This window comes from Xiphophorus hellerii, chromosome 17, assembly GCF_003331165.1.
Source record: "Xiphophorus hellerii strain 12219 chromosome 17, Xiphophorus_hellerii-4.1, whole genome shotgun sequence".
In the NCBI taxonomy this organism is placed as follows: domain Eukaryota; kingdom Metazoa; phylum Chordata; class Actinopteri; order Cyprinodontiformes; family Poeciliidae; genus Xiphophorus; species Xiphophorus hellerii.
The window spans coordinates 11,582,032-11,604,671 of NC_045688.1; the positions used below are offsets into that span (position 1 = coordinate 11,582,032).

The 22,640-nt window shown below is 40.2% G+C and overlaps 1 protein-coding gene across 1 annotated transcript; it reads left to right on the forward strand.

The window, feature by feature from the left end:
• Window positions 1–537: 537 nt before the first annotated feature.
• lrrc17 (leucine rich repeat containing 17) lies at window positions 538–22,591 on the forward strand. The gene is made up of 5 exons (XM_032590008.1): window positions 538–846; window positions 8,819–9,163; window positions 10,057–10,525; window positions 17,759–17,914; window positions 21,684–22,591. The coding sequence occupies exons 2-5, from the start codon at window positions 8,891–8,893 to the stop codon at window positions 22,115–22,117; spliced, it is 1,332 nt and encodes a 443-aa protein (XP_032445899.1). The 5' UTR covers window positions 538–846; window positions 8,819–8,890; the 3' UTR covers window positions 22,118–22,591.
• The last annotated feature ends 49 nt before the right edge of the window (window positions 22,592–22,640 follow it).

The window sequence follows — 22,640 nt, forward strand, 5'->3', positions numbered from 1 at the left end:
TTAATACAAATCTAACAGCTACATATTTTAACCTCTCAATCTAACAAAGCACTGTTTTTAATCATTAATATTTTCACCAACTATGTTAGTCATATTTTAACAATTAGACTATATTTGACATACTTTATCACAATACAAACGCAATCATAAGTGCATCTCAATTGGATTTTACGTGACTAGCAAAGTAGAACACAGGTGTAAAGTAAAAGCAAAACTCTTAAGAATTGTCACAGATAATAAGAAAATCGAAATTGGCCCCTATATTTCCAGCACTTTTTGCTTTGTTTAATAAGACCAAAAAGCAGGCAAGACAAGTGGGCAGAAGGGTGTCTGTGTGAGGGGATTTTTTTTTTTTTTTTTTTGCTGCTCTGCCACCCAGAAGCTGAGTCTTTATTTGTCTTTTATTCAGTCTGTCAGGCCAGTTAGCAACACGTCCTACAGTAAGTTCACCGGTTAAACAGAGGGGACCAATAAAGGGCTGCAGCCCTCCCACACGTGTGTTAGGAGTTTGTGTGCGGGCGTGCGGGTGTGTGTGTGTGTGTGTAATGTTAAACCAGAGCCTTGTGGCTCCTATGAGGATCGGTTTTGCTCTACAGCTCACAGTGTGATCCAGCTGAGTGGGTGAAAAGGAAGAGGAGAAGAGAGCAAGGGAGAGAGGGAGCGCAAAAGAGAGAAAGAAAGAGAGCCAGTCTTTGTCCCTCACTCCAAGCTGCTCCTGCAGCCCGGGCCGATGTTCTTGGCTTGGATGCAGCACTCATGACAGGATTAGGAGCCTGGGACACTGGACCAACCGGAGATCCGCAGGTTCTAGTAGACGAACCCGGGCCAGATTCTCACCCTGCACGGGTAGGACTGAAACTTTAATACTCCACAGAAATGCGTCTGGAGTGTGTGCTGAAGGGGTTACCCAGCTGAAACGGCAGCTAATCTTGTAATTATTGCTCAGTCATGAGTCAACTAGCTTGATAAAAAATAAAAAAATTGAAAGAGGGGGGGAAAAAAAGAAGAAAAAAAGCTGCCACGGTACAGCTTGTGTTGAGTGCCCCAAGTACTAATACAAAGTCACAGCAATTTATTCTTGTCTTAAGATTTTTGCTTCATTACATCTTGGGTTGCTTGAGACTGATTACAGTGGAGTTGAAAATAGATTATGCGGCAATTTAAATCCTTAAATATTAAAAATGTGTGTTCAAGTGAAAAAAAAAAAGAAAAGAAAAACGTATGAGGCATTTGCCCAAGCATTAGTAGCCAAAATTTACTTTGCCAAGCATTTTGCAAGAGTTTGCGTTTGATTTCCTACTTGCAGAATTTCTGAGCTAGATTTTCTTTTCACTTGAAGAGTTGTAAAAAGGACTTGCCTATTTATTTTGTTACCCAACTACACAGTGGCCTATTTCGACTACCATGACAGACAGAGCCAAGAATCCCATTTGTCAGAGTTAGAACTTTTCCAATTGGAAACCCTTCGTACTGTAAGAGAGCATTTCTGGATGAGAGTGCACTTCAGATGGCTCATGTTCATCATATACGCCGCTAGCTAACACCATTCTCTTGCATAATAACAATAATAGTAATAATATCAGCAATATTCATATTAATAATAGATTTTGGTTAAGTGTTTTCCCGTTTTTGGATATAATCCAAGCGGAAAACCAACCAATGCTGCTCCACGTTTTACTGCACAGTCATATGCATTATAGCACCCTAGAGAGCTACACGCCGCTTTGTTGTTTTCGGATAAATCCCAAGCTGTTGCTGGGTGAAACTGGAGCACCATGTGGTTTCACTCTGGAATTCTGTACCGAGTAAAACTGGAGGGGGAACTTGCTTAACTTGCAATTTTACCCTGATTGTAAAGAGCAGAAGCCCCTTTTTCTCAGAGTGTTCAGCTGTTTCAGCTTGCCCACAGCTACATTGGTTGGAAAGCACTTTTTCACGTGTGTTTACCACGCAGATGTCTGGCATTGAGCCAAAGTGGTCGACATAGCGGTGCGGCTGGGGGAAGACGTCGTGTCTGTTTAGAGTCACGTCACGGCTTTTTCATCTCCGCGAGTCTTAATGAGGCAGCTTGAAGGAAGGTTTGGATCTCTGATGGAAAGACAGCGAGCTAAACGGAGATAAATTATGTTTTTAAAGTGCTTAAATAACTGACACAGGACCTATAAGCAAATGTTGGTTACTAATGATCCACGCTGACGTGAAAGAGCTAAGATTTACAGTTCTGCCGGAGCCAGAAAAATGGAAATCTGATTTCGATGCAAAGCCAAACACTTTGGCATGTTTTCACCAGACAAGTCCACCCTCCGCTGTTTGTTTTTGTGTGCTCAACCCCTCTGAACCTCAGTGAAAAACTCAAGTGTCATTTTCTGTTCTTAAACCTTTTTTTTCCTCTCTCTCTCTCTCTCTCTCTCTCTCTCTCTCGCTCTGCTGCAGAGGTGAACCTTTCTGGTTTCAATTAGGCTCTCAGAGATGTAAGAGCACTCTCTCTTCCCAGCTCTATTAATACACAGAACATGTTCTGTATCCTTAAAAGTACTGGATAAATATAAAGAGGAAGATTTAAAAAAAAAAAGAAAGAAAGAAAATCTGTTGCAAAATTTGTGTTTTGATAAGCTCCAATACCCCTATGTAAAATCCATCGCAGATCCCACATTTGTAAGATTTCCTCTCATTATAAACACAGCTGTACTATTAATGCCTCAGATTTGTTAGAGAATATTAAATAAACAGCACCACAAAACTCAGACGTGAAATCGCATGGCTCAACTGCAAACCTGCTAAGACCTGGGTGTCTACCTAAACAATATTCAGAGAAGGGAGCCAAGAGGCATAAATCTGCTTGGCTGCAGAGAGAATTTGTTGTTTGGACAAACGTTAGTCACGCACTCCATAAATCTGCTCCTTATGGAAAAGTTGGATGGAGGAAAAAGTCCAGAAGACGCTTGAGGTAAATGTGCAGCTAACCTCAAGCAGTGTACAAGATGCTCTGATCAGGTGAGACACCATTCTCTCAGTGAAACATGGTGGTGGCAGCATCGGGCTGGGAAGAGGAAACCTATTCAGAGATGATGGGAAGATGGATGGCGACAAATAAGGGGGAAAAACCTTGGAGAAAAACATGGCAAAAGTCAAAGTCTAGAAGTCGGACATCTCTGAACATGAATGATCCTTAATCTAAAGGTTATCATCATTCCACTTCACAAGTCTTGACTACTCTTAAGTGTTGTTCTGTCACTTAAAATCAAAAAATAAAAGGAAATTCGAGACTGTTCTGATTCATGACATCCTAAAGTTAAAGCACACACATAGGAGGCATACCCCACATAAATATAAAAAGGAGGCTGAACTGACATGGATGTAATTTTGCTTCATTCTTACAAATTTTCATTGCTTTCCTGTTTGCTTTTCTACAATTAACATCTTGACTGAATAACAGAGATTGATTGAGCATGCTGGGATGGAAGCAAAAATTTGTTCTCTCTCTCTCTCTTTTTGCATGCAGAAGAAATCCCTGACTCTTGCTTTTATAGCCTCCCCTTCTTGTTCTTGCTCTCTCTCTCATAACAGTGATCCTTCTGTTTCCAAACTCTTCCTGCTAGATGCCTGAACTCTCAAGGTTACTCGTATGTAGATATTGCTTTTGGGCTACAAATGCGGTCAGTAACGGTGCAGTCTCCAGACTCCTGGAATAAATTTAGACAAATGGAAAGTTATAGTTCTTGCAGGGTACTTCCCTTAATTTTGGAACCGGAATCAGAGTGTCTTTGACATGCTTGGTCTGTAATTTGGTATGTTCATAGAGTAGTGAGATCATGTATGTCCTGACTTGATCATGTAGTATGAAAAGCAGAAGACAGCAATGGTGTAGATCTGGACGTCAGACGTTGAGAAGCCACAATTTTCACAAGCTTACAAAATTTTGATTACAATCCATCACCAGAGCTGTACACTGATCAAAGGCAATCTGTTGGTTTTTCTACAGTCACTGTAGAAAATAAATCAGCTGAAATTAAACGCTCCTCGTTTCTGCTGACTTACAAGCAAGCAAAAGCACTGCAGCACAGCCAGCTGACATGGGAAACTAGAAAAGGAGCTGCTAAAAAATTGCATGAGCTATGATTTGAAAAGTTGTATTTTTGTTCACTATGCTTTTATTCAGAATACACCTTTAAACATAAATTTTTTTCTAGCTTAGTGTCTTTAGATGAAGTTCACAGTGTTCTTGTTGCTCAGGAATGTTCCTTATAAATGGTAATTAACTAGCAACCATACCAGTTTTCTTAAAATGTGGCTTTGGAAGTCAATTCCAAGCATATAGGGCTTTTAAAAGAACTATAGAATTTCAGAAAGAATGTGCAAAAATTGCTCCAAAACAAGAAACAGACATAAGATAGAAATGAAAGAAAACAAGTAAAAGAAGGTGGTTTAGTTAGACTGAAACAAAATGCTACATGTAGAAAAGTGTGGAGGGCAAGCCGTCTATGTATCCTTTGGTCTGGTGATGAAAATGACTGGCTCACTGAGACGTTCAAAACGAAACATACTGAGCATCTCTTGTGTTTATGTTCCATTTTTCTCTTTTTCTTGTTCATTGCTCGCTTTTCCCGCAACATGCCTGTCTCCATGAGTGTTTGCATACATAAGCCGTCGTTAAGAATTAAATATAATACACAAAGGAAGTTGTTGGTTTTTTTTTCCCCCAGCCTTTTTGTCTGTTTCACAAAGTCTTCCCCATCTTCCCACAGGTTTATTTTTGTCATCCGAGCTTAGAGACATGTTGCTACCACATTTTTAGGTCCAGACCAAACGTCCAAACGCCATTCTGGTTCAGGATAGTCGGCGGTATCAACAAAAATAGTTACTGAGGAAATGCCTGGCCGGATCCGTGAGGGATTCCTACTATGAGTTTACAATATAAGAGGTTTTCTTTAAACTGAGAATGCTTTGGGTCAGCATAGACTGATCCTTGGTACATTGGGTGGGATTTAATGCTAGCCTGAGAGGGCCAATTCAGGCTTGGCATAGCCATGAGGTTAGGGTGAACCACATTGGATGGGTTTGGCCTGTGTTGGTTTGTTGGGGCACAGCTATGTGCAGGGGAGACTGCAAACAGACTGTGGCTATGGCACTTATAAAAGAGATGGACTTCCGTTATAGGTCAGTGATTTTAAAGATGTGTAAAAAAAAAAAAAAAGGCATGACAAAAAAGTAAACAAAACAGGATGTGACTTTCTCTTGAAGTCACACCTGTAGTTGCAAGAGTTTCTTCGTGCCTTAAGAAGAGACAATTAGATATGAATGCTGACGGAGCTACTCTGGTTTGTCATGCTAAAGAGGGCAGCAAGGGTTTAGAGTTAGTGGTCTATCTGAATAGGACGTGTCCTTGATTCCTTCCTCCTGAGGTTTTCCCAGCTCATTCCAATGGGAACACACCCCGGGGCAGACCCACAACTCATTGGCAGGACTTTGAATTCCTTCTGGTCTGGAAACAAAGACAAGGAGCAAAAGAGCATCACTGCAGAGAGGCGTGTCTAGGTTGTTCTCGTGGATGTGTTACCAGCAGTACCCGACCTTGGTTGAATGACAAAAGAAGGCCGGAATGGAAAATAGAAAAACCAAATTACCTGACGTGGCGACTTTTGCACACTAAGATGAAAGATTGAACAATTTCCCAACGTCACTGTATAGGGCTTGTTGTCGAATGAGTTTACTGACGGACCGGAACCATGTGACCACACATGCAGGAAATCAGCCGACACAAATAATTAGACTTTACTTATTTTATTCTTTTTAGCGCTAAAAAGAAAGAGACGCTTACCCTTACAGGCTTATGTGGATGACAAGTGTAAAAGCCTGAATCTATACAGCATCTGCTCAAACACGGAAGACACATTGCTTATATCGCTTATATCCTAAGGTCCGCCTCCTGGTCTGCTGATGTGTTACGTCACTAAAGGTCCTCCCAGTGGTCATCCGATGCTCTGCATTAACTGAAGTTAAGTTTCGTTTCTACAGAAAGTTTCCATATAAAACAAAAGGCTTTTGTGCAGAATCTTTGTGTCCGTAGTTTGTGTGTGCGTGCATGTATGGTGCGTGTCTGGAGTAAACGTCTCAACAGGCTCTACATCTACCGGATACTCTAGTAAATGTATTTCTTAAGAAAAGTGCCAAATTTATCATATAAGCATGGTTGAGGATGTGGTATGCTATGGGCTGATTTGCTACTCATGTAACCAATAACTTAAATCATTAACAAACACTTATTAGCCACAAAGAAAAGATTTTGCACCAGCAATCGTAGAACGCACATGCAAATGCAGCATCCATATACCATTTCTAGGTTTTAGATCTTTGTACAGAATAGAGATAATGTTGGGTACAACACTATGACCACTTGCATTCTGTGCTTGCAAGGTTAACTGCAGAAAGTGACACTTTATATCATTTTAATGTACCGACAAATTTACCCTTATAAAACTTCTGAAACAAAAGACGTGGACTGGAAGTAGCATGTTGGCGAGTACCATGTAAACTAGATTCAGAACACTATTTTTCTGATTCCATATGTAAACACTTCATAAAACATTTCTGATTTTTTTTTTTTTTTTAAGAATCTTCCAACATAGGTTTCTCTTTACAATAGAAACCAGGCAGATAAGGACTTCAGCTCTTTGGCTGTACAGGCAACCAGTGGATTCTGGCACCACGGCTTCTCATTTGGCTAAAGACGCAGGCCTGTGCCTTGTAAATCAGCAAAGCAGTCTACAATTACAAGTTTAAGGGGTGGCAGTGGAATAAGAATTTTTGTAGACGGTGTCTTTTTCTAGTCTGAAAGCTTTGGTAAATAATCTCATCATTGACCTCTCACAAACAAAGAAAAAGGTTATACTGCCACTAATTAATTAAGACTTTGCCCTTACAGTGCTACAACCAGAGCAGTGTTCACAGACTAGGAATCTACTACTTAAAACCAAGATTTAACATGCAGTCTCAGCTGGACCTTTTCACTCTTTTGTCTACTCTGGAGTTTGTACTAGCAAAAGCCTTAAATTGTACAATACATCTTACACCAGCTTCATTATTAGTCACGCTCATACAAAAAGGAGTTGAACGGTGAGGTCTGCAACCACTGAGGTGATTGATATAGTTGGACAGGTGGGCAATCCTAAGAGAAACGGAAAGTGCATACAGACACATTCTCAGCTGTTTCTGTGTAACTTACACATCCAGTCTGTTATTCCCAATGGAAGCAAACCATCTGCATTGACAGTCTTGTTCCACTGTGTGGAGGACTGTGGTTTGCTGGAGTTGGACTGAGTCAATCCAAGCATGTGTGTCTGTGTCTAGACGTCGCATTTCTCGACAGCCTTGGAGGTCTTGTCTTTTTTTGCTTTTGAAAGTGAAATGACAAGCTAACTTTGCCCGTTAAATACAGTGTCTAGAAGTATCTTATTGCCTGCATCTAAGTGGTGAGGGGGGAGATTTTAAAAGGTTCGAGAGGAGGTAGTAAAGCAGGAGACCAAAGTAGTCTTCAATTGCGGTAAATAATCTGTTATGAGTTCATTTTAGTTGTAGGTTTTCAAACTTATTTTGGCAAGAAATTCAACAGCATAATATGTATGTAAAACCATTTTTTTTATTCTAACAGTTGCCTCAAAAATCCCCTTCACTATTAGGGTGTGCAAATATATATCTTCAGGGTAGATCATTTGTCTAAATGTTCAGAAGCAAGCTTTATAAGAGTCGATATCCTTTTACTTCAAAAGTGAAGTGTTATGCAACGAGTGTGCATAAAGGGAAACTGCTTTTGACGTTTTCATTAAACTGTTAGGCAACTGTACTAAAAGATTAATGTGGTTGCAGGTTTTTGCCCATCTTTCACAGGGATGTTGGTCGTGCAGAACGGGTATAAATGGTTTTAACACAGACTCACAAAATCTCTTTTAATCTACGAAAGAACATCTAGGATTCATATTCAGGACGGAAGAGGACAAAAGCGCAAATTCAAGTCAGATTGTGGCAAAAATGTAGAACTTTAAAAAAAGGAATTGTAAAATAATGAGTGTTACAGAGCTGAACCCTGTCACGCATGTCACCAGAATCCAGCGGGGAATGAAAGAAACAGAGAGGCTAAAATATTGAGGAGAGTGATTGCTGACAAGAGGCAGGTGATTGATGACAAACCGGGTGCAGCTGCGACAGAAGGCAAACAGGTTGACTGGGAATATGAAAAATAGGAATATGAAAAATAGACAGAAAAACATAGAAGAAACTGAACAGGGGCCCAAAAGGCATAGAATCAAAAAGGGGAAAAGACTAAAAATCAATCCAAGAGAAATAAATACAAAACACAGAACATAAGCATAACCTAAGAAACTAAACATAAAGGAATGAGCCTATATGGCAACAAGTATTAAGTAATAATGAATCAAATATGGCAATACCTTACAAGCAATAATAAAGAACACAAACGCAAATGAAAATCAAAACCCAAAGGAGTAAAGATCAAACATAAATTAATGACAAATATAAATATCTAAGTAGCAAAACAAACACTTGTTCTTGTAAAGCTGGGTCTCTTTGTTTATGACATTTTATTGTTTCTAATTAAAAACGTGAGATTTCTCTAGCTTCTGAAAAGCTAGAGAAACATTCTTGCTTTGTAAAAACGTCTCAACAAGATTTGATTTATTTTCTTTTCATTTTTAAGTGTTTCGCAGTGTATGCTCTTTTGATTCAATAGCCCCAAGTGCAACGATATTTGACCTTTTCACTAACATTCTCCTGTTCTCTATTTTGTCTGTTTCTGTATGTACAGCTCTGACCGGCCTCCTGTGTCCCTCCAACATTTCCACCCAGCAACAACAGAACCCTCCTCGCCTCCCCCGCCATGCATCTCCTTACCGTAGTTCTCCTCTTGCTGCTCCTTGGGTCAGCTGAACCTCGGAGAGTCCCGGGGTCAAAGGCCTCAGAGAGGGGCGCCGGGGGTCGTGTGCGAGGCAGAGGAAGGGCCGGCGTCATGAGGCGTCAAACTCAGGAATGCAAGGAGTACATGGAGGCCGGGGAGAAGTACCTGGACTGCCAGGATAGGCAGCTGACCTTTGTGAGGCAGGACTGGCCCAAAGACATCCAACATCTTCTGCTGGCCAGAAATAAGATTCAGGTGTGTGGAGGCAGATTTCAACTTCAAATGGAGAGAAAAAAAACGTATTTAGAAAAGCAGGATTTCACAAATTTCACACATTTAACGACAAATCTTAAAAATGTCCCAAAACTGCACACCCTTCAATCGAACGGCAAGCAATAACTTTTAATGCTGTTCAAGCATAATGGAGCTCAGAATAAAGAGAATAGCTCGAAACGGACAGGATGTAGCTGCAAGGCCAGCACCGCACCGATTCAGCAGGCGTTCTTTTTAGTTATATTGGGATCTTAAAACTAAATGAGGAATTTCCGAGAACACTCGCTTTAACGCAGGACATTTTTCCTGAGTTAGTTGTTTTAAACTGAAAATAAAACCTGCGTTGCTTGTTGATACTTTCAGCCATCTGCGCACCATTTATTTGGGCCCGAGATCAAAAACACATTCGCCATAAGGGCTTTTGCGTGGAATGTGTGTGTCACAGGTGGTGAAAATAAAAGCTTTGCCACATCGGTAATGCGTAAAGGCGTGTGGCATCAATCTTGTATTTGAACAATAGACAGTAGAATTGAGGTGGAAGGACTAAAAACTGTTTTGTCTGTATTTTCACGTTTTGCATCAAGTAGCATTGTCTACCCTCTAAAATGAAAGTGTGATTTGTTTCCAGACTACAGATGCATTATCACTGGTTCACTGTTAAGTCTGAAATGTCAGGGATGTTGAACTTTTAGACAAGAAAGATAATTTTCTTTTCTAAAAGCAAGCTTGTCCAGCACAAGCCTCTGCAAACAAATCCTTAGGCTCGCAGATGAATTCAAAGGTTTATGCAAATTAAATTCTGCTTTAAGTCACAGATGTTTGTGGCTTTTCTTAATTTCTCTACACACAATTATTGACGTTTCACCCCCTCTCAGATTTTACGGGATAACATGTTCGAGCAGTTCACCCAGCTGAAGAGCCTGGACCTTCAGCAGAACGTCATCTCGGTGATCGAAGACGACGCGTTCAGCGGCCTCTCCCAGCTCACCACCCTCCTCCTCCAGCACAACCGCATCAGGTCAGCCTCGGAGGAGGTCCTCCTCCCGCTCCCCCGCCTCACCTACCTCCGGATTTTCGACAACCCCTGGAGCTGCCGCTGCCCGCTCGACAGCCTGGTCAGGACCCTGCAGGTGCCCAGCAATCGAAACCTGGGCAACTACGCCAGGTGTGCCGAGCCTCGCTCTCTGAAGGGCCAGAAGCTAAAAAAGCTGAACGCGGACTTCCTGTGTGCTGAGGACAACAGGCCGGAGAAACCCCAGCCAGGGCGTCCCATAGTTAGGACAGACGCCGTGTCCATTTGTCATCTCAAATATCCCAGGCTCCTGCTGGACTGCACACACAAAGGTGAGAGAAATTCTGGGTGTCCATTTGTCTACGTTGCTGTGGGAACACATGATAAAAAAGATAATAAATTTTAAAAAAAACACACACACTGGAGCAATAGACAAAATGTGATGTTCATGCACAGATCCCAGCCAACAAAACTGAACTCAATGAATGAAACTTGGTACTTTTTGTGTGCAACCAAAACATAAAAGAAAAGGCTAGCTCAGCAGTACGAAACAAAAAAGAAGCACATTAATAGTCATGTTTGCTCATCCAGTGAAATTGAGCACATAAGTTAAGTTTGCAGTCTTCTGTTATGGCTACAGTCAGACACCAGAGATGTATTTTCTTTTACTACGTTTGCTCCATGGGGGTGCTAGCCACACTGGAAGGGAAGGAGATTTCTTTGGGGCGATTTATCCTCTGTTCATTCAAAATCTCCACAGCTCACGACAGCAGACGGCGGACAGGCACAACTGCATTCAACTTGGGGAAGCTGTGCCGTTTAAAATGTTGCGTCAACTGTGCTTTTTTTTCCCGTGGAAATGCGCTTTCCACAGCAGTTTCTAACAAGCAGCATTTTGCTGGGTTTCTACCCACAAACTTGTAAACTACATAATTGCTGCACTTATTTCCCACAGATTTAAATACAGCACAAATAGTGTGGCAATGACCATAAATTAAAAATGTTTTCATCCCATGCAGCACCATGTCTGCACGGATGAAGTTTAAGAACACAGCACATTTGGAGTAGCTGCTTTCTGATTAGCTAAGCTACGATCTGACCACTTTGGTGCTTGATGCACTTGTAAATTGTGCATAAACCAAACCTGGGTGTTAAAGAACATGTTGTGAGTGCGTGAACAAGTCCAGTTGTGGAAAGCTACACCTCGCACTTCTAGGTGCATCACTTCTCAAACAGTAATTCAGATGACTGAAGTCGCCAATCCTCAGGCATCCAGGTTTTTAGAGGCCTGTTGACAAGCCATTCATTGGATTCAAGTGTGATGAACAAGGGAAGCATCCACAAGTTGGCACTGAAATTAGTACCAGCTCAGCTCGACTGGATCCAACTTTGTTTGAGTCGCTTTCCATTACAATTGAGTGCAAACTCAAGATGGCTGAGACGACATACTGTAATGTGGCTCGAAAAGAAACGTTAAATTAACTCCCTGCGCATTTTCAAATGTCTGCACTTTGCCGATGCACCACTGTGTCTATATAAATGTTGCCATTTTCATTCCTGTGCTATTGCAAGTTTCTAAATAGGATTGGTTTGATTTCCGTAACAATCGGTGACCAGCAGCCTGCTGACCTTGCATTTTAAGCTCATTTCATCTCGCTTTGAACCGCAACCAAGTAGCTACTAAATAAAGAAGTTGGAGTTAAATACCGAGTTGATTTAAGTCAAGACAAGCCGAGTGGGGAGTTGAACAGTGGCTTTAATTGTGGAAGCTCTCATTACATCGTTTCCCCAAATATTCGTTTTAGTTAGACTGAAACAGAAAAAAAAAGGCTTTGCTTTATGAAGCATTTAATTTTCTATTAACACGTTGTTTGCGTTTGGAAAAGATGTGCGAATGCCGCAAAGAGTCTCACATTCAAAACTGTGGGAGACCAATTAATCCTCACTAACGAAGCTGAGATCACTTCTGAACAAGCACAGATTCAGTTCTCTTTTATTTCCATCGATCATTAATTTGAACAGACAATTGTCTGGCCCCATCTATGATCCTTTATTCATCCACAAACGGAGAGTTCATACAATTTCACGGAGAGCAAATCTTCACAGGCCGAAACCACACAAAGCGCCATCTGTGTTGCGTCTCACATACTTTCCTAATTATTTTTTTCTCTACAGAGAGACTTCTGAATCAGTTCTTTATCTCAACTCTTGCAAGGATCCTCTGATTCCCTCGCGGCGTCATTATGCCATCAATCTCCTCGCCTGGTTCGGTTTTATTTATACCCGGTAATAATTCCGCTTCGAACCGGTGGCGTAATACTCAAACAGAAATGTGTCCAAATTTTTACTGAACCTAACTATATCCTGCTATGCATGACAATGATGATTCCGTTATTCTAGAAGGATTTACATAGTAATTTGCTCTCCAGTTTTTCTCTTCGTGGTCGTCTGTGACTAATGCAGCTCAAATCAACCAAAATTAAACCCAGACATGTTTAATTTATGGGTTTAACATTTAAACGTGTCTCCTCGTTTGCTCTTTACTGTTTCCCAAATTAAACTCTCACAGAAGACATGACATAACTGAAAAAATGTGCCTTATATGGGGGGCAAGTTATCTTTCATTTAGTTCCACCTAATTATAAAGTATTGACTAAAACCTCATGTCACAAATTTAAAAGATGACACGATCTTACGTAAACTGAGCGGAAACATCTCAATCTGATTTCACTAATCAATGCCTCAGGCAGAAACATAACCATCTGTCCAGTTCGAATGGAACTAAAAATAATTTTGGTACTTATTAATAGGCGTAAACAGGGATAAGATTCTCACAGTATGCTGAGAAGCAATCTTTTCTGACATTTCATAAAAAAAAATCTGACAGTTTGCATCCCAAACGTTTTGTTTTTATAGCTCGACGCTGGGAACTGGTCAGAGTTAATTCAAATGAATTTGCATATTAAAAATAGAAACCCCGAGGAAAGTCAACGGGTCTATTTTAAAACCATCTTCCAGTACGATTTATATCTTTCTTCCTGTTTTTCTCTGTCCTCCTGGTTTGGAGGCCGTACCTTTAATATAAACCGCAGTTGATTTCACATGCTTCTCACTGCAGACTAAACCTGTGGTTAAAGTAAATGAAGGGGGTTATTTAAGACAAAGTTGCTCAAAAAAAATATGCTGTAGGATGCATACAATACTTTTTGATTTGATGCAGACATGCCCAACAAAAACTTGAGTAAGATAAACTTATTTTAAAACTGTCATTTATTTTCTTGTTTAGGTCAAACACGTATTTACCTAAAAAAATCAGTTGCATTGCACTCCGAGCCAACTACGTGTACTCACATACTCACGGCTCGCAAAGTCATTCACAGTTAAAATCTAACGACTGTTGATAAATGTTCTATTCATACCAGAAATCATACTGGAAACGTCTTTAAAATGGCCATGTCTAATTGTGCCTCATTTAGCAAATTAGTTTAAATGTTACCTAAAATGAAACACTGGGATTTCTGTATCCAAACTACACAACCACCCTTTCCGATAAAGAAACAATCCCTCAAGGTTCAAGTCAGCGCTGTGAAAATAACTTCTTCCGTCTTCAGCTGGACAGCTGTTAAAACACCCGCTGCTTCCTTTGTGGGTCTGAGGTTTTGTGATAATAAAATTGCTCAACAAAATTGTACTCTGTATAACTACAGGAAAGCAAGATTAGGATTTAAGCAAGAGAGTTTCACTCTACTCCATATATCCTTGTAATTCTTTAAAGGGGTCGGCTCATTTCGTTGTGTCATAAATGTCGGGGAAATAAGTTTTCACGGCCATTAAATCGTGCAAGTACCGTTTCATTCAGTACCTTGTGTCAGTGCACATTTGGTCACATTACAATAACGCAAAGGTCAATTTTAGTTTGCAATACACAGACATGAAGTAAATGCATATTGTGAAGTAAAAATGGTTCAATTTGGGGGTTTTTTTTCCAAGATGCTGCCATCTTTGCTCCTGTAAACCCTAAATGAAATGCAGTGTGACTAATATCTCACAGACATCAACTAATTTAGAAATGGCTTCAACTTTTATGTAATTTTATATCAGCCTAAGTCCAGCTGTCCTGTGAAAAACTGCGAAGTTTTTTTTTTTGTTTTTTTTTAAAGACAATTAGTGAACAAGTAGCGTCATGAACGCCAAGACAGAAATGCATTGTGGGAAGCTGCCATGTTGATAGTAAGAAATGACCCAAAGTCAGAGCAAAATGTTGACTGAAAATGAGAATTTTAGTACAAAAAAAAAAAGTACAGTGACGGTAGAACATTGAAAATGGACTTACATGGTAAGAGTAAGGGAAGGATCCCTTAAAAAAAGAAACAATATCTTCTTCTTCTTCCCTGATTTTAGTGGTGGTTGCCAAAGCAGTGTGCATTGCCGCCACCTACTGATTTGAAGTGAGAACCAGAATTGAAACCTTACCCTATGTTCTTGAGAAAAGTTCTGATCTTACAAGAAACTGAAAAATAAAATGCCCTCCTTAAAATGTTATTTGAATTTAAGTACGGTAACTCAACTAATTTCAATTGTACTTTCTGCTCATTAAATACATTTTGAATATTTTATACAATCCATAAGTACATGCTCAACTGTACCTTGTGATTGGCCACATTCATAAATTCCTGCAGGACATTTTCCTCTTCTTTTCAGATTGGAATTGAAATATGAATGACCAAGTCAAAGTCTTGATAAAATATCACCTTCCCTCATTTCCTCTTTCACAATAGATTTCATTTCTGTTTTCCTGTATAAGATCGATAAAAAAATTTCTCAAACAACGGAACCAAAGGGCGGAGTGGAACTGGATAAAGAACCAGGGTGTCAATTAGAGAAACATGATAGACAGAAGATGCAAAAGCTTGTTTGCACTAATGCAAAAAAACTGAAAAAAATGTGAAAAAATTTAAAGAACATAACTAAACCATAAACATAGATACAGACACTAATCAAAACCAAACCCAAACACCCCAGCATTGTGACAAAAAGAAAGCTATAAGAAGTCAGTTTTGGTATACACACAATGTAAGATTCTGTGTGGCAGAAAACACCACACATTAATAAACACAACTGTGAAACACCAGGATTCTGTAGAGACGCTTTTCTGAAACAGAGACAGGGAGGACAGTCAGAATCTTGGCTCTATATTAGTTTAAACCAAAAATGTGTTCTTACACCAAATTATGAACATGAACAGCTTCGCTTTAACAGACTGAAACATTTTTGCGAAAGATCAGCGGGTTTTTATCTGGGGATCATTTTTCTCTTTGGTGCAAAAAGTGGAACAGATGTTCTGCAGATTAACGACTTTAACAGATTTAGCAGCAGCATAGTCCAGGCCCGGTTATGAATGAGTGACAATTACTTTTCCTGACATGTTATCTCTTTTCCTCTGTTATTTGGTCATTCGTTCATTCAGCTGCATTTGACACTTTCAACAGAGGTAGAAAGTGTTGCGCTTGACTCTGCAAAGCCGAAACATTTGGTGCATTAAGGGATCGCAAGATAAGTCAGTGCACGTCTTACGAGTTAAGAGTTGAAGCGCGGTAGTAGTTTTTTGGCTCATTCTTTTTAATAAACTAGCATTCAAAACTTGTGTTCTTTCTTAATTCAACATACTGAAAATTGCTCCAAAACACATGGGACCACAGATGTATCACAGCTAGACAGAAAACAAATGTTGATGGGTCAAGGTTAAAAAAAAGAGCCTGGGAATGCAAGTTTGGAACTGAATGCCAGCTTTTTTTTTTTTAAGACAATGCTGGAGACACATGGACACCTAAAGGCGGGCTGGGATTCTCTTCGGACCTCGGGGGAAGTATTCTCTCCGAGTTGGACCGATAACTTGCAACATGAAACCACAGAGCCTTCGAAGTCTGTTCCCATCCTCCGCCATGTGTCCGCCTGCTGCGCGTTTAACATCATCAGAGGAAAATAAGTACATTTCCTCACTACGGGGCTCCTCATCCTCAATATATGGGCGTCTTGCTTGTGTGTGTGATTGTTCTCTCTCAAACTAGAAGTGATTTATTGTAACGGTGCTTTAAGATAACTGGCTGCAGCATCTGTTGTAATAAAGCGGATAGATAAAGACTGCAACATCTGCTCCATAAAAGCCCCCATAAGCATTCTTTTTTTTTTTGCAAAGTATAAAGTCTGTGTAAGTTAATACTTAGAGGAAACCCACGCAAATAATAGAGACTTGAACATTTCTAATCTAGATCAAAATATAACCATAGCAACACGTATAAGTCTTTTGCACGATGATTTATGCTCCTAGACTCTATTTACATTTTGCAGCATTACAAGCATATATGGCAGAGTGTTTTATTTGGATAGAATGACTCCAAGGAGCGTCTTGGTAAAAAGTCTAAATAATTCAATGGTCTCCATACAGAACGGTGGTGACAGAATCATGCTGTGGGATGCTTCGTTTGGTAAGCTAATCACGGCTCAGGGTCACAAAAAACCTGTTGGAGGCAACAACTAAACATAGGATTTTAGCCAGAGTTAATAATCCTATCATATGATGTCCCAGTCAAAGTCCAGATCTAGATAAGCTGCAGTGTTGGTTGCAATATAATCAGTTTCTACAAATACTATTGCTTCAGATTGAATTCAAATGACACACATTGCACATTTTAGAGATTTATGTGTTTTCCATCCTATACAATTCTAAAAGAAACACTTTCTAGCTAGTGGTTGATTTAAGGTAAGGTGTACAGCAGTTCTCTTAATGTTTCTGAAATGCTCCGTGTGTTTTTCCTCATCTGCAACCATTTTGTTTCAGAGATAAACGATGAAACAAGTTAATCAGGCCACCTACATTGTTTTAAACGCATCATATGTTACCTCCAGTTTTAACGTTCTCCATGTTACTTTTCCTTCTGACAGGTGAATCAAGTCTGATGTCTGTAGGAGCCACAAAACCAATTCATATACCGTTAAAATGTCATTTTTTGGCATGAGGCTTTTCAGCATATGTTAAGCACATATGCAGTTAGCTTTACATGACATTTACTGTCAGAGCATGTTACATGTACACCTTTTCATTCACAGCTTTGTGATTACCTTGTTAAATGTACATCTTGAAAGTGCAAGGAGGAGGAAGCGTTTGCAAAATGAAAATATGGCATCACAATGTTATCAAAGACAAATCGGTGTGTATGAAGCTGGAACAATTGGGGGAAAAAAACAAGTCAAGCAATGTTGTACACGCGCCATCTTGAACACATAAAAAGGTCACACACAACCGACAAAACATCTTGAAAACATATAAGATCCAGACTCATTGAGTTTCCAACTCTCCGCTCAGGCTCCGTTCCAACCTCCTGTGTTTTGCGCATCTGCCTCAGAGCTGTAAATCTATCAAAGCGGAGACGTGGTTTTGATTTTAAAAACCCAATGCAAATGCATCTTTGCATCTCGCGACAAATGCAAAGTCTGGTTTGGCCTTTTTACACCCTCGTCCGTGACTTTTCTCCTTCAACAGTTCTCTTTTCGTTTCCCCTCCACAGATCTGGATCAAATTCCACCGGAGCTGCCGTTGGAAATAGTGGGGATGGACATGTCCAATAACATCATCAAACATCTCAGGCCCAAACAATTCCTGCTGTCTAAAGAGCTCAAGCTGCTCAACCTCAGCAGCAACAACCTGCAACACATAGACACAGGTAACACATCAATTATGAGCTCCACAGAAGAGTTGAATGACAGACAGATGTACATATTCTAGGAATTCATTGTGCTGCATGTTTTAAAGTCTCTTCGTCTGGTATAGTGATTAATTAAGATTAATCAAGAGAGGTCAATCAGAAAACCCCATCAAAAGAAACAACTCTACAACATTGGATGGTCCAAAAACAACATCCTAAGTCTTATTTGAAAATCTGTGTCATGATTGGTGGTGGAATTGGACGTAAATGCAGAGAGGCAGAAATGGCAAGTTGATGATGAATGTTTAATAAAAACAAAGGTTAACAAAAACTCACAAAAGAGAGAACACGGGGAGCCAGAGCCCAGGAAACAGCCAGCACAGTAAAATGGGGAAGTAAAGTGACTGAAAACGACAGCTACATATGCTGAGGAGCTTGATCAGGAACAAGGAGGAGATGGCTGATTAGAAAAAGGTTGCAGGTGCGTCAGGAGAGAGCAGTAGGGAGAGGAAGAGAGAGAAAAAATGGCACAGGGGGGACTAGGAAATGAATCCAAAACTAAAGGATGATTAGACAAAGCATAATAAAACTAGAGTAGCTTTGCATAGCTAGACACAAGAAATAGACTAGAATCACCAAGAAAACAGTGACTAAAGTAAACATCTAATGAAAGAAAGAGACTAACTAACACAGAATAATAATAAATCTAGAATCAATAAATCGACCTCCAAAACGACTCAACAGCATGAAATCCTGACAGACTAGTCTTCACTTTTGTAGAAATATGGGCGTCTCTGCTCTTCATAGCATTGTATGTCTTTCTCAGGCTATTCAACAACACATCCAAGCAGGTGAATTGTAATCTCAAACTAGTTCCGATGGATTTTATATTGAAATTAATAAAAAGAAATCAGACATAAACCTCTGAGTGTGCCAAAGGTGTGTGACTTTTGAAAGTTGTCCGCATTTTAAATACAAATAGTCTTGTGCTATTTATGTAATAAGAAAAACAACAACATACCACCCAATTGACTCAACTCCTGAGACCATAAAAGAAGGAATAAGTCTCTTCACACATTTTCAAACGTAGTTTTGACAAATAGTCAGCCAAACTGTAAGCAAAACTTTTTTCTTTCAAAAATGTTAGAAACAGATAAAACTAAAAAGATTTTTGGGACCTGCATCTAAATCAGCTTTATTTGGAACAAGGGAGCCTCAAAAGATATATACAGAGTGCAAAATGCATTAAAATAAAAAATAAACATATTGAGGTGACAAGGAATCTAGAAGACATATATGCGCTATTATTTTTACTGCAGTTTTTATGCATTAATGCCTTATTTAGATAAAATAATTGACAATTAATACCATCAGAGCATCAGACAGAAAACAAAGTGAGCATTTAGTAATCTTAAGAAGTTCTTTTTCTCTCTCTCTGATTGTCTTCTCTGAATACAGCAGCAGAGAGATTCCTAAAAAACGTATGCTTATCCATTACTCTCACCAGGCTAACGATTTCCGGCTTCAAGTTCTGCCCAGCAGGCAAATCCTGTCACAAACGCTTGTAGCTTTTCCCGTTAGCCATCGACACGTGCAAGCTATCTGTCACGGCTCGTCCCAGTGTGTCTAAAGCCATTTGTAAACCAATGGAAGAAGTTCCATTTAATTCTGAGAGCTTGTAAGACTCCGAGACATATGGTTGCAATCCTCCCCGAAAAAAAAAAAACTTCTAATCATGTTCACATTTGGAGTGAATTTTTAAGAGGTTGTTTATTTATCCTTTTCAAGTGGAGGATGACCAGGGAGCCATGGTGGGTGGGGGAGGGAGGAGATGAAAGCAAATCCACAAAGTTTTATGGACTGTTACAAGTGAACGCGCTGATATCCGTCCAGTTATTTTTGGTGGGGGTGGAATTGTGCCGGAACGTTTTGGTTTGAAGAAAAAAAAAAACACCAATTTTGTCCTTGACTTGTAAAGTTTAGCATTTTGTTTTTCTCTAGATGAAACATGGCAGTTAGGGGCTCCCAGTGATGACTACAGCTTAACAAAGGGAGATTAGGCCTCCTTGGGAGCTCTGTCACAGACAGAACTGCCGGGTTCAGAGAGACTCCAGCTTGACATTTTGGGAAATGTGACTGCTAATGACTGAAAAATAGCTAAGTGATAACAATAGCAGTTAATTTCACCCTCTGGGGAAGCAACGGGAGTTGGTTTGGTTATGGTGATCTCAACAACCAAAGGAACAGTAGCTGATTTGGGAGTACCGGTCCCATGAGTCAGGAGATAAGACCCGGAAGTGGAGGACACCCCTCATCCTTCCTTCTCTCTCTGCTACACTTCTGTTTATCCGTGCTGTAAACACAGCTGAACGAACCCAAAGTTTCTCAGACCTCAGCACAAATGAAAGTGTTTGCCGTTTACGTCTCTCGCAATTTCCGCAATGTTTTTATTCTTGCCCAGGCTTTCTACCACGCTTGCTCTTCTCATTCCAGTCTTTTTCCTACCTCCTCTTTCTCTCTTCCGCTCTGTAAAGATTAAAGCAGGGCCGGAGGCTGCTGGACAGCGAGAAGCAGTCTCTGCCGTCCCTTTACTCCCACTCTAAACACTTGCACATGTTTTCATAGGTGCACTCTGAGAAAAGCAGACCAGTGACAAGACTGGAAGCTCTCAGAGCCGTTCATTATCCCTATTTGAAGTCACTGTCTGTTATTCTATTCATGTAAGCTGGTCTTTTTCATGAGCTGAATGGTTTGTAATTCTAAAAAATGTGTTACTTTTGATGTCTGTGAGAAAGCTCCTGCCATTATATGCACTGTTCATCCTAAAATGAATCAGCAGCTCAAGTGGACATGTTAAGGGAACATTTATGCACCCTTTTGCACCTGGCATATGTTTCCTCAGGTTTTCAATAAGTTTATTAAGTTGGGATTGCTAGGCATTATATTCAGCAAAGAGCATATAGCTTCTGAAATCAGAGGTCAGTTTCAGACAACAGCAAACTTGGCGACAGGGGAGTTAGCTGCGATAACATTCACAGAGATAAAAAGAGGCACTGCAGGTGGAGGTATAGTCTGTGCAGTCAATAAATCATGAAGTTACATCATAGCATTTGGAAGTAGAAGTTGTTCCATTTCAGTCACCATCTGCATCTTCGTTCTTTTGCCGATCGTACATGCGCCACACTTATGTTGCTCATTTTTTATTCCTTTGGAGAACCCAGCCGCAAGGTCTCTAATGACCCACAAAACGAACACAGACGACAAACAGAAGGCTCCGAATTGGTGTCTGTGTTGTGTAACGCTGAGCAAAAATGGCCCTTTGTATGCCAGTCCATCTTGCTTAGCCTCTCTGGGGTTTCTCAGAAAAATTCCAAAGTCAGTCATGAGATAGTAATGATCCCTCAAATAGTCCTGAGTCTGCCTCAAAGCCACACGAGTGAGACTTATCTGAATAACCTCCCGCGGAAAACATCCAGAGGCTATCACATTCTCAAAACGATCTCGACTGGTAGCTTGTGACGCAAATAAACCGAGACTCAACTTTTACTAAAAGCAAACTTCGTCCAACAGATCATCTCTGCATAAATGTTCAATGTTCAAGGGCAGCCGATAGCAAATTTATGTTTTTAAATCTACAATTATTGGGGAGACATTTTAATACAAGATGTTGTAGGAGTTAAACAAACATTTGATGGTTGCGTTTGAGTGTGGATAATTAGTTCTGAATGAAACTATTTTTGGTCCTTTGTGAATTAGACTAACTTTTATTGCATATTTCCCATCCCAGCTGCTTTTGCAGGCCTGCTGTACCTCCGCGATCTCGACCTGTCCAACAACAGCCTTCATTACTTCCAGTACGGCGTGCTGGAGGACCTGTACTTCCTACGGAGGCTAATGCTGGACAACAACCCGTGGATCTGCGACTACAACATCCACTACTTGGTCTACTGGCTCAAGCACCACCCGAGCGTCTCGTACACGGGCCTGGTCTGCTCGGAGCCGCTGGAGTTCAGGGACTGGCGAGTGGAAGACTACGTCAAAACCTACAACGGGGAATGTCCTGTGGATAAACCGACGGAGGGGAACGACACTGGGCAGGGAGGACAAGGAGGGTCAGAGAATGAGGCGATTGGGGATATGGGCGAGGGACAAGGGCAGCTTCTACCCCAGCCCATAAAAGAGAAGAAGGAGAATGGTTTTGAGATTATCAGGCTGAGCTAAATTCGAGCCAGTGTGGTTAGACTTTGAGAGAAATTTTAACGTGACGATTGACATGCAGGTCAGAAGTCAACATAGATTAATAAAGTGGGATTTGGTGATTACATGTTTGAAGAAAAAGTAATGTGAAGTACAACATTGGGGTAAAGTCATTCATAAGCAACATCCTTTTTAAGTAATGGAAAACTTATGCAGGATGATTAACATTTTATTTTTAACGTTCATCTGTTTCATTGTCAAGTTACTACATTTTTCAAGGCATTGATAAAGAGACCTAAATGTCTATTTATCTTATTCCAAATCCAGTCTGTTTAGGTTCCAAAGCCCTAGTAATCAGAAGGCACTCTCTTTTTTTCTTTTACAGTAACTTTGGGCTCGGGATATGTACTTTTTTTTGTTTATTTTACCATTTGTTTTTTTCCCACATTAATGTCTGTCATTTTCTGCCTGTTTTCTGGAAATAAATTTGGATCTATTTTTTTCTGATTATTTGTTGTCCTAAGGAACGGGGGTGATTAATAGCAAA

Bases quoted from the DNA above. Each gene is read 5' to 3' on its own strand.
- lrrc17 (XM_032590008.1), top strand. From the start codon at position 8,891: ATGCATCTCCTTACCGTAGTTCTCCTCTTGCTGCTCCTTGGGTCAGCT. The intron at 9,164-10,056 runs GTGTGTGGAGGC...ACCCCCTCTCAG, and splicing joins TGGCCAGAAATAAGATTCAG to ATTTTACGGGATAACATGTT. The intron at 10,526-17,758 runs GTGAGAGAAATT...TCCCCTCCACAG, and splicing joins GCTGGACTGCACACACAAAG to ATCTGGATCAAATTCCACCG.